General features: G+C 22.8%; 8 protein-coding genes across 8 annotated transcripts; 2 read left to right on the plus strand and 6 right to left on the minus strand.

Moving 5' to 3' along the window:
* Positions 1-794: 794 nt before the first annotated feature.
* Positions 795-2,501, minus strand: PVVCY_0101180 (eukaryotic translation initiation factor 3 subunit L, putative; the record flags this gene model as incomplete). The annotated part of the gene is made up of 1 exon (XM_008628503.1): positions 795-2,501. The coding sequence occupies one exon, from the start codon at positions 2,499-2,501 to the stop codon at positions 795-797; it is 1,707 nt and encodes a 568-aa protein (XP_008626725.1).
* Positions 2,502-3,986: 1,485 nt separating this feature from the next.
* On the minus strand, positions 3,987-10,028 carry PVVCY_0101190 (leucine-rich repeat protein; the record flags this gene model as incomplete). Its single annotated transcript, XM_037634141.1, has 8 exons — positions 3,987-4,088; positions 4,173-4,483; positions 4,620-4,683; positions 4,810-4,960; positions 5,083-5,174; positions 5,267-5,339; positions 5,425-5,471; positions 5,556-10,028. The coding sequence occupies 8 exons, from the start codon at positions 10,026-10,028 to the stop codon at positions 3,987-3,989; spliced, it is 5,313 nt and encodes a 1,770-aa protein (XP_037490018.1).
* Positions 10,029-11,294: 1,266 nt separating this feature from the next.
* Positions 11,295-11,648, plus strand: PVVCY_0101200 (conserved protein, unknown function; the record flags this gene model as incomplete). Its single annotated transcript, XM_008628505.1, has 1 exon — positions 11,295-11,648. The coding sequence occupies one exon, from the start codon at positions 11,295-11,297 to the stop codon at positions 11,646-11,648; it is 354 nt and encodes a 117-aa protein (XP_008626727.1).
* Positions 11,649-11,682: 34 nt separating this feature from the next.
* Positions 11,683-12,387, plus strand: PVVCY_0101210 (conserved Plasmodium protein, unknown function; the record flags this gene model as incomplete). Its single annotated transcript, XM_008628506.1, has 1 exon — positions 11,683-12,387. The coding sequence occupies one exon, from the start codon at positions 11,683-11,685 to the stop codon at positions 12,385-12,387; it is 705 nt and encodes a 234-aa protein (XP_008626728.1).
* Positions 12,388-12,700: 313 nt separating this feature from the next.
* Positions 12,701-13,060, minus strand: PVVCY_0101220 (conserved Plasmodium protein, unknown function; the record flags this gene model as incomplete). Its single annotated transcript, XM_008628507.1, has 1 exon — positions 12,701-13,060. The coding sequence occupies one exon, from the start codon at positions 13,058-13,060 to the stop codon at positions 12,701-12,703; it is 360 nt and encodes a 119-aa protein (XP_008626729.1).
* Positions 13,061-13,670: 610 nt separating this feature from the next.
* Positions 13,671-14,861, minus strand: PVVCY_0101230 (cytoplasmic tRNA 2-thiolation protein 1, putative; the record flags this gene model as incomplete). Its single annotated transcript, XM_008628508.1, has 1 exon — positions 13,671-14,861. One exon carries the CDS (start codon positions 14,859-14,861, stop codon positions 13,671-13,673), a length of 1,191 nt encoding a protein of 396 aa, XP_008626730.1.
* An 891-nt stretch (positions 14,862-15,752) lies between these two features.
* Positions 15,753-16,748, minus strand: PVVCY_0101240 (6-cysteine protein; the record flags this gene model as incomplete). Its single annotated transcript, XM_008628509.2, has 1 exon — positions 15,753-16,748. One exon carries the CDS (start codon positions 16,746-16,748, stop codon positions 15,753-15,755), a length of 996 nt encoding a protein of 331 aa, XP_008626731.2.
* Positions 16,749-17,361: 613 nt separating this feature from the next.
* PVVCY_0101250 (6-cysteine protein) lies at positions 17,362-18,348 on the minus strand (the record flags this gene model as incomplete). The annotated part of the gene is made up of 1 exon (XM_008628510.1): positions 17,362-18,348. The coding sequence occupies one exon, from the start codon at positions 18,346-18,348 to the stop codon at positions 17,362-17,364; it is 987 nt and encodes a 328-aa protein (XP_008626732.1).
* Positions 18,349-20,222: the final 1,874 nt, after the last annotated feature.

Genomic DNA, 20,222 nt, shown 5'->3' on the forward strand with positions numbered 1-20,222 from the left:
AGGTTGATACAGAAAAATAATTAGACAATTTGACATGTATTATTATTTTGTTTTATCCTTTTTCAATTTATATGTAACATATTATTATAAATACATAGTGATGCTTTCACTACATGCCATTACTTTTTTTCACTAATTTGTTTTTTTATTATCAATATTTTTTATTATCAATATTTTTTATTATCAATATTTTTTATAGTAAATATTTTTTAAAAGAACAATCCCGGACTAATGCCTCAAAATGTGCACCAAATAAGTAAACACATATAATTGCATAAGTTAAAATATTTTATTTTTTTTTACAAAAAATTTATTATATGGAAAAGCGTAAAAATGTTCTAAATTAGTTTGTAAAAAATATATAAAATAATAACAGATTAGCCATTCATTAGTTTTCAAAATTTATTTTTTATATTTTTTTTAAAAATTTTATAAAGGTAAAAAAAAAAAATAATAAATAGCAAAATAAAACAAGCACATTTGCACAGATAAAAGAATGTAAGCATTTGCACTAATTACAAAAATGCGTGTACACATGTTGCTATTAAAAATGTATAGGCATTTTATATATGTAGTTGTGTAAATATATTATGAACATTTTCATTATGCTTCATACTACCATAGTGATGTGACAATAAGTTGATGATATTTCTCAGTACCTGCTACGATTACTATCGGCAGGTATGTCTTAGTATATGGATAAGCATTAGGTAGTTATGGAAATCATGTTAAAAATATTATCATATATTTGTACAAACTGATATACTGTTATATATATATATATATATATATATTTATTGCATAACTGGGATTTGGTGATTTCCATGTTTGTTTCTATTTTTTCCTTTGCCTTTTCTTTTATAATTGTCATATTTAATTTTGTAAAGATGACCAGAACTATTTCCCTGTAAATTATTTGTAAGGTTTTTACACATACTTATTTGATGAATAAAATAATCAATAAATATTTTTTGTTGTGCTCTTGTTTTAATATTTAAAATATCTATATCAATATAAAAATCAAAGGTATTTCCAAAAATAGATGTAGTTATTTCTCCTGAATATAATGGACCTTCCCTCCAAATTAATTGTCTGTTATAATTTTTAACACACATAATATCACAATAAACATTATCGTCATCCTTTTCTTGATAGTTCATTAGATTTCCTAATTTATTAATTTGAATATTATGATATAATTTAACATAAGACATTAGATGATATGTTTTTTTTTGATATGTTACATTTTTTAAAAAAATAGATAATTGTCGTAAAGTTGGATTTGAATTATATGTTTGATTTTGTGGATTTTCAAAATTTGTTAATAATTGAAAACTAATATTAGATACTGGATCAATAAATTTTGGAGCAACTCGATAAAATAAATCTGTATATGCTTGTTCATTAGCAGATTGTAAAGAATAGAATTTACTTGAATAATTTTCTTTAATATTTTGTAATATAGTTTCATCTAATCTTGTATTACATAATGAATGACATATAATAGCAATTAAATACATTTTATCTATTAATTTATTTATTAATGATTGTTGATATCTTTGTTGATTTGATATATGTGCTTTTTGTTTTGACAAATAAATCAATATCTGTGATAAAATTTTTATACTGTCATTATACCTTTTTAACATCATATAACAGAAAGCAATATTATAATATATATTTATATGACATAAAGTTACTTTCCAATATAATTGTTTATGATTCAATTGTATATTTGATATTATTTTTAGTGCACTATAATAATCACCTAACAATACATATACATTCAATAATATACAACATGAAAAATAAGAAAATTGATATTTACTTGTTAATTCTTCATTATTTACATTAAATACATTACTTACAAATGCAACCTTTTCTTCTTCAGGTAAAGTAGAAAATTCACCTTTTAATAATAAACTATGTAATACCTCTAATACTATACTACTTTCAAAAACATCTGGATTTTTTACAACAAAATCAATACCTTTTTCATTCTCTTCAGGAGAATTTAATAATTCTAGTTTAAAATGACACATAGATTGAAATTGATAAATATATTCTGATAAAAAGTCATATATCCATACATTTGGCATAACTAATACATTATCATTTGCATCATTATCTGTACATATACTTGATATAAAGTTTAACAAGCATTTATAATTTTCCCATGTATTTTTACGATCTTCTAATGTTACATCATTAATTATAAATACATGACGATAATATAATTCTTCATATAAAGAGTGTATCAAATTATGGAATCTATTTTTTTGTTTATAAAATTCATCAACTTGTTTTATAGATGGCCATCGGATATTTTTAAAATACAAATCAGATATTGTATAAAAATCTGTATCAAATAATTTCTTTATAGCTTCAGCATTTCGATGATATACAAAATCATGTAAATTAATTAAAAATGTTTCTACTTCTTCTTCAAAACTTACTATCCTTTCCTCTACGACAGTGTTTTCAGCTTGTACCTGACTCATTTTTTTTTTTTTAAATAATAATATCTTTGGCTTGATTCAATAGGATTATTTGGTTAGCGGCACTTGTGTATGTTGCAATTGTTTATGTTTCTTATTTTATATTGTTTATGTTTTTTATTTTATATTGTTTATGTTTTTTATTTTATATTGTTTATGTTTTTTATTTTATATTGTTTATGTTTCTTATTTTATAGTGTTTATGTTTCTTATTTTATATTGTTTTCCTTTTTTTTAATTTTTAGAGTTGAAATTATTTTCCAAACAAAACGTAAATATATGTATAAGATAACAAAATATACAACGAATAAGTGTGGAAAAAAAATAATTAAAATATTGTAAAATTATTAATAAAAAAAAAAGTTAATAGTAATAATGAAAAATATATAAATGTTTATACTTATAATTTTTTTTTTCTTTTAATTCTCTAATTATATATATGTTCAATATAAAATACGTGACGTATATAAATTAAAAAGGAAATAATACCTGAATGTATGTACATATATGCATAGTCCGTTAATAATAAAATAAATATACGTATAAATGCTTTTGCATAAAAATAGAAATAACAATAAAATATTTACATACTTTTCCCAAGCTAATAAAACAAACACTATTATGTTACAGCATAAACAGGAAAAACACAATGATAAAAAATAAAATGAAAAACAATTGCAAGGTTAAAACTCTACAATATATTAAAAAAAAACACGATGTTCTTTTCTACCATATAGGGCCAAACTTTGTATTTATCAAAATGTATTTTTTTGTTTTTTTATATAAAAATAGCTTAATATTCAAATATATATAAATAAGTTTTATAAACATATTTTATAATATACCCACAAAAATATATTAACAAAACTATGTACCAATAAACAACCAATTTGATACCTATTTTATTCTCCCTCTACCTATTAATTATATGACTAAAAATTAATAAGAACAATTTAAATCATAGAAAACTTTGTGTGTGCTATAAACATATAGTCAAATATTTTTTCCCATTTATTGCATATGCATAAAAATGTTGGATATCTATTGAAAAATTATAGAACGAAGTTTTTTTAATTACATTATATAAAGATATATTATTTTATATATCCCTATTTAATATGTATTTCTTTGCAAACATAAAAAATGGTGAACCCGTTTGCTAACCCTAAAGATTGAATGGTTACACTCTATATGTCTCAGGGCACACTGTATTTTTTCACTACTTTTTCTTCCTTTAAAAATTGATATTTTATGTTTAAACATTTTGTTTTAAAAAAAAAATATATATCCTATGTATATGCACACATACATAATGAAATAAAAAAAGTGAAACATATAAAATTCCAATTATATATGTTTATTATTTTGTAACTTTTTATAAAGTCATGTTCTTAAAAATAGTAATATCATATTTGTTTTAAAAAAGTTAGGTGCATGCTGTGTATGCATAATGCACAGACCCAATCCTCTGTTTAGCTTTTATGTAAATTATGAGAACTTCCTTATAAGCTCTTTTACTTTTTCATTCTTTTTTGTTTGCAAATGTTTCACATCCATTATATACTTATACTTTAATTCTTCGTAGTTTTTCTAAGAAAGTAAAGAAGTATAAATATTTCAATATAAAAAATACACATAAAATATGTACATGCAATATATCCACATTTTAATTACCTTTAAGGTGTTATGGTTTGTAATAAGTTTTGTGTGCTTATCTGCAATCGAGACCCATTTTGATGCTTCTTCAGCCCATGAATGTAATTGGTGTTGAAGATTTTCTATTTTTGTATTTTTTTGAATTATAGTTTGATCTTTTTCTACTAACAATGATTGTATTTTAATTTGTTCATCATATAACTTATCTAAAACTTGTTCATATATTTTATCTTGTACTTTATGAGCATTCTTATGTAAATAGTTTTTTATTTTCTGTTGCAACTCTTTTATTTCATCTTTATACTCTTTCGCATTGACCAATTTCTCGTCTAAAAAAAGTGAAGTAACAAAGTGAAATGGACAAAGTGAAATAAATAGAATGAAACGAGCCCATTTTAATATGCCAAGGTGGTGAATAAAAAATTGCAAAATATTTTTTGTAAAAATTGTTTTAAAATTTTTTACCTTTTCCATATAATAGCTCCAACAAATTTTCTCTTTCAGTTTGTATTGCTTTCTCAGTTTCCACCTAAATTTTTATATAAAATTGTAAATAATAAATTATGCAAACAATATAGAACATGCCATACTAATTTGAATAATGTACATATGCAGACACACTTATAAAGGTGTTATATGTTTTATAAATTATTACCAGCTTATTGTTTTTTTCTTCTAATTCTTTGATTAGTTCATCTTTTTGAGATAGCTCTATTTGAAAAGTCTTTAATTTGTTTTCATTTTTTCCTAACACATTTTTCATGTCATTGGTGCTTTTCATCAGGTCTTCTATTTTTCCAGTTAATCTAAAGAAAGTTGAAAAGGTGTACATAAAATTGTAGAAAAATAATTATATCAAACGATCCATACAAACAATAAACTCTTTAAACTTCAAATGTAAGATAGACATGATATATAGATAACTTACTCGATAATAATTTTTTCTTTTTTTTGTAACTCATTGAAATATTCATCTTTGGCTTTAGTTAATTCTTCGTTACTTTTTAATAATTCTAAATTCTGATATAATGAAAAAAAATATATAAAAAAAAAAATTAAATTATTTATTATATAGACATATTTGTAAATATTTATGCTTTGCTTGTATTTACCTTCATTTGGTTATTCAACTGTGATTTCATTTTTGTTTCCTTTTTTGAATATACAAAAGCTAAATCCTCGATCCTACAAAATTACAAAAACATACATATATATCTAGACTAAACAATGTAAAATTTATAAACAAAATTCACTTTGTTTCTTTAATTACCTTTTTGTTATTATGTGGTTTTCACCTAATGTATCGAAGAATGTGCACTGCAAAAAAAGAAAAAACAAATACATAACCATGTAAATGCATAAGTATGCAAAAGGGTAGAAAAATTGAAAAATATAAATTACATATAGTTGCTCTATTGCATTCTCAATGTATGTATTCTGGATTTTTATATTATCCATAGGAATTTCCATTTTTGAGTTTTCTACTAAATTTAATTTGTTCATAATATTTTCATATTCTTTTGTAATTTCATTTTTGTCATTGCAATCTTTTTCTAATTTTCTAATTTTTTTTTTAAACATTTTTTTATTTTTGTTTAGTGATTTTATTTTATTTTCAAGCTTTTTATTTTCTTTAAATAATATATTATTGTATTGTTTTTCTTTTTTCAATTCTAAGCATGTTTCTTTTAGTTGTAGTTCCAAATTTGTGTCCAATTTATGGTTGTCATTATTTTCATTAATTTTTTCATAGCACTTTAACATTTTTGTATTATCATTTATAGAACCTTTATTTGTCTTACTTCCTATTTGTTTTATTTCATTCGAGTTTTTAGAAGTTTTATAAGAAGCATTATTCTTATTTATATCATTTTTTTCGTCATGTTGATTTTTTTTAACAAGGTCTAAATGTGTTTTATTAAATTTGTCTACTTTGTTCATTTCAGACAAGTCGGAAGATAATTCATAATTTGATACACCCGAATCATTTAACAATTTGTTGTGTGATAAATTTGAAGTTTCTAAACTTTTAATTTTACATAATTTGTTAGCATTTTTTTTATATCCATTATTACTCTTTAGCTTGTTCACTATTTCTTTACTTTCATTGCACATGGATTGTGTTTCTCCTTCTTCTTCTTCTACTACAACATCTGGTCTGACATTATTACTTCCCTTTTCAAAGACAGTGTTCAAGCTTAAGTTTTGTTTAGCAGAACTATTATCAGCATTGTTATTTATGTTTTCATTTGCTGAATCAAAATATTTTGAATACCCATGATTTACACATTTTCTGTTTATATTACCTTCTATTACATCTAAATGTGTATCTGCATATTCTTTTTCTATCATTTGGGTTCTAACTTTATTAGATTCATCAATGTTTTCATTTTTATGTATATTAGATTGAGGGATAGAATTTGTGCCACTATCATTTTGCTCAAGAGTAGGACTTTGACTAATTTGTTCGAATTCACTATTAAGTATGTCATTTTCTATAGATGTATGATTTACATAATTTGAATCATCTAAATGTTTATCATTGGGTTCTATTTTTTTAAATATTTTTTTATTTTTTACAATAGATGAAAAAGAACAGCTTGTTTCATTTTCTTCAATATTATTATTTATTATATTATCTATGCTCTCATTAAAATTGTTGGAATTGGTATTAGCATTTTTATTTTTAATAATTTTGTTATTAATTTGAGTAGAAACAGAATAATAGTTATTCTTGTTATATTTTTTTGTTTTTTTTTTCAATGAAATATCATTTTTTTTATATATTTCCTTTTCATTACTGTCTATTTTTATTTCATTACAATTATAACTATGTAATCGATTATTTTTTTTAATTACATCTCTCAATCTAACTATTTGCTCATTTGATTCTATAGATTCATTTTCCTCACTATTTTTATTATGATAATTTTCTTTAAGCATATTTTTTTTTAAATTATTATAAAAAGGAACTACCTCTTTTGATTTTGTTTCTACATTTTTATTGGTATTTTGTATCAAGTTTGGATTAATAAAATCTGTAAAATTATCTTCTTCTTTTTCGTTCTCTATTTCATCATCTGAATCACTCACTTCTATTTCACTATTCATTTCGGATTCATTGTTAGATGCATATACCTCTTTTTCGTCCTCTATTTTATCATAGGAATCACTCACTTCTATTTCACTATTCATTTCGGATTCATTGTTAGATGCATATACCTCTTTTTCGTCCTCTATTTTATCATAGGAATCACTCACTTCTACTTCTTTTGTAACTTCATGAGAATTTTTATATTTGGATTCATTTTCTTTAATATTTAATTTGTCATTTTCGACAGTTTCTATTTCTTCTATTTCTAAATCCGTTAATTCCGTTTCTGATTTATGCATCTGTTCACCTTCTTCTTTTTCTTCCCTTCTTTCTGATTCTAGATTCATATCTACATCGTCTTCATATTCGCTTTCAACTTCGCTATCACCTTGATTCTTTACACTATATACATCTACCTCGTTCCTAGTTATTTCTTCTTCTTTCTCCTCCTCATTTTCAGCTTCACTATCATCTTGATTCTTTATACTGTCTACATCTACCTCGATTTTAGCTATTTCATCTTCGCTTTCAATTTCACTATCATCTTGATCCTTTATGGGATCTACATCTACTTCGCTTTTAGCTATTTCTTCTTCACTTTCAACTTCGCTATCACCTTGATTCTTTATACCATCTATATTTACTTCACTTTTAGCTATTTCTTCCTCTTCTTCCTCCTCCTCACTTTCAGTTTCACTATCACTTTGATTCTTTACACTATATACATCTACCTCGCTTTTAGCTACTTCTTCTTCGCTTTCAATTTCACTATCACTTTGATTCTTTACACTATATACATCTACCTCGCTTTTAGCTACTTCTTCTTCGCTTTCAATTTCACTATCACTTTGATTCTTTACACTATATACATCTACCTCGCTTTTAGCTATTTCTTCTTCACTTTCAACTTCGCTATCACCTTGATTCTTTATACTATCTATATCTACCTTGCTTTTAGCTATTTCATCTTCACTTTCAACTTCGCTATCACCTTGATTCTTTATGGGACCTACATCTATCTCACTTCCAGTCATTTCTTCCTCTTCACTTTCAATTTCACTATCATTTTGATTCTTTATGGGACCTACATCTATCTCACTTTCAGTCATTTCTTCCTCCTCACTTTCAATTTCACTATCATTTTGATTGTTTATTTGGTCTGCATCTACCTCATCATTTTCTACTTTGCTTGGTTCGACTTCTTCTTCACTTGTGTCATCTTCTTTTTGACTTTCTGATTCATCCTTAGAATCCGTTGCAATTTCTACTTTCTCATCTTCATCCTCCTCAGTATCATTTGATTCTACATCTATTTCTTTTCGACTTAAAGGAGTTGGAATATCCCTTTCCCCTTGGTTACTCTCAAAATAATCACTTTCATTTTTATCATAGAACCCCGAATCATTCAATTCAATACGATCCTTTGGTTTATATACAATTTTTTCAGTCTCACTATGAGTATTTATTTCATTACTTTTGTTTACAAAATTATCATATTTATTTTTAGAAATACATTTATCATTTTCTATTAAGTTTGAATTTTCCTCGGTTTCTGCCTCTGCTTCTACATCTGGTTCAGAACCCACATCTGAATTAGTATAAGTAGTATATGAATCACCATCTTCCTCATCATCTGCATCACATAACTCATGGCCCAAAATGTTAATATTTTCATTTGATGAAACAGTGTCTGAAAAATCTGTTATAAGTTCTTTTTTTGTATTAACATTTTTTAATACATTAAAGACAGATGCAAGTAGCCGTTTTGGTTTGAATACTTTGTTATTACCTAGTAATAATATATTTTGTAAATTTATGTTTTTGTATTTTTTTACAATACATGAAAAATAGGAGCAATAAGTATTATTATTTTTTGTTTTTTTATCATGATATTTTTTAAGCCAATCTTTGTTATCTAAAATATAAAAAAGTTGTACTGGATGACTAATTAAATTTGATCTAAGATCTAAAACTTTTAAATTTTTTAAAACACTTAATCCTTTTAAATTAGTTAATTTATTGCCTCTTAGATGCAAAGTTTCTATAGAATTAAAAAATAGAATCATAACATCTTTTTCAGTTTTACTTGAAATAAAATTATTTATGTGTGCATCATTAATATCACTTTCTGCACTTTCAGACTTGGTACTTTTTGATATGTTTGTTTCATTGGAATTATTTAATTTATTTCTCTTGTTTAAAATGTGAAGGTATTTTTCAAATGTTGCTAACCTTTTAATATTGTTGTAACTTACATCTAAGTATTTTAAATTACTTAATGGGAAATCATTATTTGTGTAATATATTTTATCATAAAGAAAACTATTATTATATTTATCATGAATATTATAATTTTTTAAATCATTTGAATAATTTGAAGGAATATCATTTTTATAATTATAACTTTTATCTATATAATTATTTTTTCTACTATTATCTGAACCCGTTTCTTCATCAGTTTCATATTCAAATTCTGATTCTTCTCTTTCATCTGTTAAACTCTTAAAACAAATGTCACTAAGATTATTATGATCACAAATTATTTTTTCGATTGAACAAGGAATATAATCACCATCTAATGAAGTTAATTCATTATTGGAAATATTTAATATTTTCAAATTTTCAAAATGTCTTAACCCTTTAAGAGATTTAATATTATTATATGAAACATCTAAATAGGTTATACTTGTATAATCACAATTTAGTTCGATCAGTTTTTCAAGGATCACATCACTATCCTCTAAACTTTTTAATTTACATCTAGATAAATCGAGCAACATTTTTAAATACACAAAAATAAGCTATATAGATACATTCATAAACAAATAAAGAGAATCAAATAAAGTAAAGCTTTACAACAAAAAACATGCACACATATATTCAATTATACACAAAATTGTTTATCTTATTTTATTTTAATGTGATACAGAATCTATCGATATTATTGCACGTTTTAAAATATATTTAACTATCCTAAGATGCGTGCACAAACTATATATAAATGTATAACATACAGATGTATGGATTCAGAATCCGTATTAACTTATATTATTCGGCAATAATTTTTATCTTTGTATTTTCAATGAATTATAAAATTGTTACAATATACATACTATCACAGTCGCTAGCTGCAAACAGGGTGTGTACATAAAAAATAAACCAACAAAAAATAAAAATGCAAAAAAATATAAACACAAACAAATAAGAATAAAATTAGGCATACATTGACAGTAGAATAAAAGCTAAATTATGAACTGGTGTAAAGACAATATTTTTTTTATTGTTCTATTTTACTAATTTTTATAATTTATCAAACAAATGAAAAAATACAAAAGTGCAAAAATACAAATAATAATCAACCAATGATACAGAAAAAATTAAAATGAATCATAAATACAAAACAAAAATACAAAAAAAAAAATAAAAAAAAATAACATGCTCGAGGGAATACGTAAAACAATTAATATTGTGTTGCATACACTGTTAAAAATGGAATAAAATAAAAGTGTTATAAAATGGAAATACAATAAAAAAATAGAAATATAGTAAACAAAATAAGAAAATATAGTAAACAAACAGGAAAATATAAAAGTATATTGCTATATTGACGTTTCCGTGACAATTTAGTTGTTATGTGCATGTCATTCCTATACTATGAATTATTTTTAAGCGACACAAGAAAGCGAAAAAAAATAATTGCAAAAAAAGTGATAATATAATTGAAAAGAATAATAAATATAATCGAAAAAAAATTAAATATAATTAAAAAAAATTAAATATATTAACAAAATGTATATATGCCTGTTTACGCATACGAAGGTTTATTTCCATAGTATCACTACCTAACAATGCAGAAACAAAATAAAAAAAAAGTGTAATAAAAAACTAGAAGAATAGCTATTACCCTTTATTGAATTCATAATGGTTTAAATTTCACATAAATATGATTTGCTATATCAATCGAATGTAACAAATATAGTATGCAAGTATAAATGAAAATATTGTAAATATATTTGTTTATGTAAATAGGAAGATTAAGTAAAAATATGTATTTTATTTTATACATATTAGTTGGAATTTTGTGGGGATGTACAAATGTATTTATAAAAATAGGATGTAAAGAAAAGAAAAAGGAAAAAAATGCGACAGAAGGAATATTTGGAGTATTGAAAAACGTTAACATCATTTTACCATACTTACTAAATCAGATTGGGTCTCTGTTTTATTATTTTTTATTATATAAATCAGACATGTCATTAGCAGTCCCTTTATCAAATGTATCATCCTTTGTTTTTACATATATCACTGAAATAATTGTTTTAAAAAAAAATATTACATACAAATCAGTGCTAGGATTAATATTAGTTTGTATAGGACTTTTTATTTGCCTAAACTCTTAAAAGGACAATTACACTCATACATATATAAATACAAATGATCGAAAAGAATAAAATTTTAATTGGTTTGGGAAATGAAATAAAAAATAAAATAGTTAGTAACTTCAAAAAGGGGGATGTTGGCCGAATGTATTTAGACTTTTTAAATGATAAATACAAATATGATGCATGGATATATTTAAGTAATATAAAATCATATATTTGTGAAAAAAATAATATAATATTAGTTAAACCAATAAACCAAATAAATACACAAATTGGAGGTACTATAAAAAATATATTAAATTATTTAAAATGTGAAGATACAAATAATGTGTGCATAATTATACCTGATATATATAGACCAATTGGTAAATATAAATACAAAAACTATATTAAAATTCATGAAAAAAATGGCCCCGATTTTTATAATTTATTAAATATAGATATATTAAAAAATTTAAATAACAAAAATTATTTACAACTATGTTTTGGTACAAACAATTTACAAAACGAAAAAATTCTGACTGTTCATACAAACTTTCAAGATGACATAAAAGAAAATGAACATAAAATGTTCTTAAATACATTTAAATTAGCTGATGAATATTTTAATAAAATATTTCTTAATTCAAATTATATATCTACAAATTATATTCACTTTAAAAAAAAATATCCAGCAATGGAACAGCAAAAAAATTTTAAAATAAGCACCTCAAAAAGACGATATATTTTAGACATATACAAGCATATATATAAATAGGTCTTCTTTTTTTTTTTTTTTTTTTGTATCGCTATATAGCCATAATGGCTAGCTACAATATTGTTATAACATATTTACTGAACAGTTCATATGATTATGCTTTATTTATATATACTTTTTGAGAAGTGTGCATTTTGTGTTTGTAAATTAATTTGAATTTCTTTCCAAACAAAAAATACAAAGAATTATATAATTAAATATTTAGACAGTTATAAAAAATTTTGTTTAAATTTATTAATTTAAGAAATACTATATAATTTCACTATAATTGAAGCTTCACAATTTTTGAATTTCATAAGAACAAGGTTAACAATTATAAAACTACTGTTTTACATTTAGTGTTTATTTCGACTAGCATTGTATCAAAAATATTATTTATTTTTTTATTTATTTCATCTGTTGTAAATTTGTCACATAACTCATCACATTTAATTAGAGAATTATAAAAATCTTTTATATTATTACTTGATAATGTTTTTATATTTTTTGCTTCTTTTACAAGTTTTGTCATTTCATTCATATGATTTTTTAAATTAAGTTCAACTCCTTTAAAATCTATTTTTCTTTCTTTTTCCGCTTTTAAAACTAATTTCCCTTTGTCTATATTTTCTTCAAGTTTTTTTAGTGATGATTCATAAATTCTATTTATTGTACTCTCGTTGTGGTTCCTCATTTTTGCTACTGTTAAAATTGAATAAAAATTTGTGTGTGTGAAAAATATTTTTTTTAATTGATTGGTTTTATATATGAACAATTTGACAAGCCAATTCGAAATACATACATATAATGATTATTTATATAGGATATAGCTATGCTTATTTGAATAAAAGATTGTAGCACTTTTCTATTAATCATAAAAAAAAATTAAAACATTTTTACATATGTTCATACAAAAATTAAGCCAAACTAAATAAACAAATAACAAAATATGAAACACATTTTATGCTTCAAATGTGCCCTTAAATATATTTACTAATTAATACTATTTGGCTCTATATTGTCAATAATATAATCCCAAATAAAATAATTACATATTTTGCGTAAAATTGTGTCAATATATGTTTATACAAACTGTCTATATAATATTAAAAAATAAATGGTAAGAGTATATACACAAAAAAGTAAAGTTATAATATTCAAAAGGTGTTTGGACAAACATAAAATAAAAAGCTATGCATACAAATTAATCATTTATTAAAAAAAATTAATAAAATAGCGGTGAAACAAAACAAAATAAAATCAAAAAAAAATGTCATATTTTTACAATAATAGAAATATGAATATCATTTTTCTATTTCATATTCTATAGATATTTTTTTTTTGTTATTTTTTTTTTTTTTGTTTGCATATAGAAAAGAGTTATCTGTATAATTATTTAATCCATCAACAATTAGACAAGCTTTACATACCATATTGGATGTATAAGCCCCACATTTTATACAAGTGTTAAGTTTTTTTTTTATGTTTGTATTAAAATAAAAAAATTCAGCTGAATGAATTATATTTAAAATAATTTGTGGATTAATAATTTCTAAATCTTTAATAAAACTTCTTAAATTACCACGAAAAGAGTTTGGAGAATATGTGCATTCAGTGCTAAAAAAATCAAGTTTCAAATGATAAGCATATAAAACAATCTCTTTTTCGTATGACCACATTAATGGTTTTAATCTTGGAATAAAGCCATCAGTTTTATGCTCATACTTTATATTATCATTGCATTGATTTTTTTTTTCTTCTTCTTTGTTATTTTCAATATTTATTTGCTCTTTGCACCCACAAACTGAATTCCCAGATTCATTTTTATCCAAAACATTGTTACAATTTGGAAATACATTTGTGTTATTATTTTCAGAATAGCTAGCTAGTGAGCTATTATTTTTTTTTTTTTCCAAAACATCATTTATATTTTTAGCTAGCTTATCAATATCCCCCCTGCACATGTTCATTAAAATAGTTTCTGCTAAATCATCTGCATTATGACCAGTTACTAATTTTGTGGCATTAAATAATAAAGCCCCTTTTTCCATAGCTTGCCTTCTAAAAACTCCACACACAGTACAATTATTTTTTTTCCCTATATAACTTACAACATCATCCATAGTATAAGAAAAAATATCTTGAAATTTTAAAACTGATAATGGTAAATTATATAATTTTTCTAATTTATAAACAACTTTTAATGAATCATCACGATAACCCTTAATTCCTTCATCAATAGCTAATAAAAATAAATTCCAATTATAATTATATTTTTTTTTTATATTAACAAGTACATGTGTTAATACGCTAGAGTCTTTTCCACCTGACACAGCAATACAAATTTTGTCATTGTCTTCAAACATTTTTTTTTTCAAAATAGTTGTATGTACTTCATCTTCAAAGCTTTCTAAAAAACAGTATTTGCATAATTTTTCCTTATTCGAGGGTTTTAACATACAAACATTATTTTTGTTACACTGCTCGCATAACATATTTTAATTTTTTTTTTTTTTTAACCCTCTTTGAAATGTTTAGTAAAAAATTTAGCTACCTTTCCTTATGCCTTTTTGTTTTTTTTTTCTACATTCATAATTTTCGCTATGCATTAGCTTATTTAGTATAGTACTAAAATGCATAACTTTTTTATGGATATATAAACTTTTTATTTTACATGTATAGAATAATCACTTATGAAATTTTCAGATCTTTTGGTATTTCTAGTATATCACATATTTTCTCTTTTAATGTTGTTGTTTTAGATAATTTTATTTTATTCTTTATTTTTTTTTCATCAAATTTTATTATTATGGTTTTATTTTTTACTTTTTTTTATCAAATATTATTATGGTTTTATTTTTTTACTTTTTTTTATTTTTTGTGGATCGCTAAATAGGAATTGTATGCAACTCCCACAAACGTTTTTGCCCCCACATTTTATGTACAATTCATAAAAAAAAAAATGTAAATATATTTGTTGAGTGATTTTTTTTTTTTTTTTTTAAATTAGTAGTACCAAAATTATGGATAAATGTCAAAATAAAGATTGTAAAAGGTTTTTCATTTTTTCAAAATTGTAATTATTTCATATACAAGGTGTCCCATGTACAACTTTCCGTATCGTTTTAGGGAATATATTTGTAGTAACTTTTGCTTTATTATAATGCTACTAAATTTTATATTACTATTCCATTTAAAGTTTTAAAAAAAATTAAAAAAACAATCATAAAGATATAATATGTATATTATAAAACTAAAACAATATCACAAACAATCAGGTATAAACATAACACACATACACAATTATATGATATACTCAACATATGAAATATTGGTACGTGGATAAATATGCTACAAAATAATTCTTTTATTTTCAAAAAAAATTATTATAACATAAAATATGAAACAATAAAAAATACTACAATAAGAATAGATGCAGTTTTTCCGTAATAACCTGAATTGCTCTTCATAAAGAACTTATTAGTATAACTACTCCAGTAGCTTGGTGGGGTAGATAAAGCAAAATTAAAATGTACTATTAGTTTTTTATTATCTTTTACACACATACAGAAAAAGCTAGGTTTTCCATAACCATGAGTTGGTACTTTAGAGTAAAATGTTTTTTTATGATTGTCCATTATTAATGAACTTAATTGTATTCTTTTTTTTATATATTCCATTTTTCCTTCAAGATTATAAGCATTAACAAAACAATCAGGAGGTGAAACCTCATAATCATCTGGGCATCTAAAACCAACTATTTCATGTGGTTTTGCATCAATCTTACAAACAATATCATTTACTTCATTATAACTTAAACTGCTAATATCAACACCTTTTGTAAATATGTCAGAGTCCTCTTTTTTAAAGTCACATCCATTAATGTGTGGCACTACTGGCACTACGATTTTAACGAGACCTAAATTTTTTGTCTCACTGGGACTAATTGATTTATTATTTGTGGCATTATCTCGATAATCACAGTAGCAATATATTACTTTATTTGAATCAGTATTTGGTGGTACTCTCATTGACACGATATTATTGCCAGTTTTTGGATCAACTGTAAAAGTTATATTTACAGCACCGGGTAATACGTCAGTTATTTTTTTGGCGGAAGTTGTATTTGCGCCATCGTATACTTCTTCAAAACAATTTTCTGGGTAGAGTTTATAATTTATAGTTTTTGACCCACATACTATACTAATTATATCAAACAATCTTGGTGTTAATAGACATTGACTAATTATATCATGATTTTCAGAGTCTGATTTTGCTTTATAATTTTCATTAAAATCACATTGATGTTCAAGTCCTTTGATTCCATACACTAAGCAGGAGAGCAAAGTGTATATTAGAATGTTTTTTTTGATTTGCACCATCTTATATAAAAAATGATGAATTTAATTTAGATTTATTATTATTTTATTTTATATTTCTATATTTTAATTTTTGTTGTATTTTTTGATCGATTTCCTACTATTTTGTTTTGTTATATTTTTACGCTATTTTATTTTTATTAATTTTTTATGAATGCACTGTGGGCATATTAAGATATTTTTTTTAACTTTGATAAAAAACACAATATTTTCTCTTTTTTATATATTTATTTCGAAAATAATTTTCCAATTATTTTCAAATATAACGGTGCACTTATATTTGCATATAATTTGTGCGCATATACAGGAAAAGTTGTATAAAATACTTTTAATACAGATTTAGACAACACAAAATTAATACGTAAAAATTAATACGTAAAATCAATATTTTAGTATGTACTTTATAATTTGCATTTATTTTCTAAACTTCAGAAAATATAAAAGCAAAAAAAAGTTATTTAGCTAGTTATGATTAAAAAAAAATGTTAGTAAAAATTATAAACAAATAAAATAGCAACACTCAATAACAAAATGGATATATTTTCAAATATACACATTTATGCAAATAGGCAAAATATGGTAAATGGAAATATTTTCCATCTTTTTATATGTGTGTTTATATATATGATATTAAAATAATGGCAATGAGGATTAAATAAGTTACATGTAAATTAAAAGAATAAGACTCATAATTGGAAAATGTAATATTTGCAATAAGGGGTAATGAATTATCATCATTATTTTTTATACAATGACATGAAAAACTTTGAGGGTTTTCATTTGGATTTAAAACAAATGATGCAAAAGATATATTTTTTTTTTTTTCAATATGTAATTTAACATCATGTTTAATTATTTCATTAATTTTTACAACTTTGTCTTCAAATAAAACATTCTCAAAACAATTTTCCGGGTATATTTCATATCCTTCTGGACATGCTAAACCAAGATATACTTCTTTATTATCAACTACTGTATTACAAACTATATTTTTATTTGAAGTTACAACTTGTTTGTCATAATAATGTGCAAACCCACTCTTACCATTTGAAAATTTAGTTTCACTAGAATCATAATTAAAATCACATCCAAAAATTATATTTTTTTTTAAATGTACTCTCATAATTCCTCTTGCTCCAATATAATTATCTTTAATAGTTAAACTGTTATCACATGAACATTCGAAGGACATATCATGATATATAGTTGGAGGAATAAATGCTTTCCTTATTATTTCTGTATCTGTTTCTTTATTTTCTGTTATAACACCTTTTAAAACATCTTTTAAATTTTCTTCTTTTCCATTTATTCGAACTTTTTCAAAACATTGTACAGGTCGAATTTCGATACCATTATAATTATCATTGGTATTTCCTTTTGGGCATATAAATGTAAATATTTCAAGCCCCTTTGTAAAATTTACACAATGTTTTATATTATTATCACTATGATTTATTTCGTTTGCATCATTACTAATCACAATTTTGTTATTCATAAGTGCCACGTCTAAAGAGCCCTTTGAAAAATCACATATTTCTATATTTTGGATCATCCAAAAACTGGAAAAAAAGTGTACAGCTAGCCAAAAATATGCTCTCATCATTTTTTATATCAATTTTTTTATGACTCGGCAAGGCAAAAATTGTTTTTTTTTCTGACTGTTAATATAATGTACACTTGCACACAATATTATAATATAGATACAAACATAACTAAATAATGTTCTTTGTTGATTCTGTAAAATATATATATATATATGTTTACTTACGATTTTTAATAAATCACAAATAATTATTCTCTAATTTTGTATTTATATCATCAAATGAAGCACTTATTAAGTTCTTCAATTATGTGTTTATTTTTTTCTTAATAATTATATAGTAAAAAAAAGGCAATATATTTTATTGCAATAATGAAAAAATGAAAATGATTATATAACATGAAATATTTATAGCAATATTTTTTTATGCCACATAAAATTTATATTGTATTGAAAATTCAATTTAAAAAAAAAAAAAGAAAGAAAATTATAAAAATAACAATTTATTATATACTTGAATAAATATATAAGTATAAAAATGGAAAAATAACATTAAAATCGAGATATTTCATAAATTATTTTTAAGTAGTTATGTCTGGAAATGGTACCTATATATAGCTGCCAATTATTTTAATGTAATAAATAAGACACTGCAATAATATAAACAACATATGTATAAGTTTACATGTAATAATACAAAAAATATAAACAAAAAAATAAAATATTTCAATCATAAATAAATAACAAATTTTTATTGGCTCATACATAAACATATATTCACTTTTTATAATATAAATCAAATATTACTAAGTAGCAAAAAAGGCTTCAAACAATAGCAGCCATAATGAAATGACACAAAACATGTAAATATGTACACTATATAATGAAGATATTTATCTGGACATTTTATATTATTCCTTTTTTTGTTTTCTTTTTTTCAACAGTGATTTCAATATATTGCTAAAGAGAGTATATTATGCTCCCTTTGCTGTTTATTATATTTACATACATTCCTATTTATATAAAGCAAAAGAAAAGGTTCATAACAATTTTTCTATCCATATATATAATAATTACAATATATATGACAAATCATTCTTCTTGTTATTTTGGAAACACAAAAAGTTAACTAAAATAAATATGTATCCTCTATAAAAAATAGGGAATGAATTATCATTTTTACTATACAATTTGAAAGAATAAAAATGATAAATTTTATTTATTTTTGAAAATAATCAATATATTTATTATTAGGAATGTTTGAAAAAATTTTTAAAATTAAAAAAAACTAAATAAATCTTATTATCTTTAAATGTAAAAAAATGTCATAATATAATATACAGTATTCCAAATATATGGTAGATCAGATCAGTATATACATAATATATATATATATAATTATATACATACATATGCATACATTTTTTATGGCATAACATATTTCGGTGATGAACTTACGATGTTGTGTTATTATATTTTTTTCCAATTTAAATAATAAAATTTCATAAATATTTTCAAATTAATATATGATAATTTTTCATTTTTTACTATATGCTTACTATATTTTTTATTATTTATTTTGCATATAAATTTACAATCCCATGATTTATAAAAATATTTAATTTTTTTTTTTATTTTTCCTTATAATCATCTTTTTATCATTATTTTTAATTTATAAAATATTGCATATATTATATGTATTTTTGAAAAATATGGAAAAAAAAAATTCAAGGGTTTATATATAAAGAAAAGTATCTAGCTTTTATTTTTTTTGCTCTTAAAACAAGTTATAGCATTTTTTTATTTCCTATGTATAATAAAAATGTTAATAGAAAATATATATGAGCAATATCTATAAATTAATACTATTAATTAGGGTTAGTTAATTTTTATATTTACATTGCTTGCCTATACTTTTGCATGTATAATTATATAGA

Source organism: Plasmodium vinckei (genome assembly GCF_900681995.1).
Source record: "Plasmodium vinckei vinckei genome assembly, chromosome: PVVCY_01".
NCBI classification, from domain to species: domain Eukaryota; phylum Apicomplexa; class Aconoidasida; order Haemosporida; family Plasmodiidae; genus Plasmodium; species Plasmodium vinckei.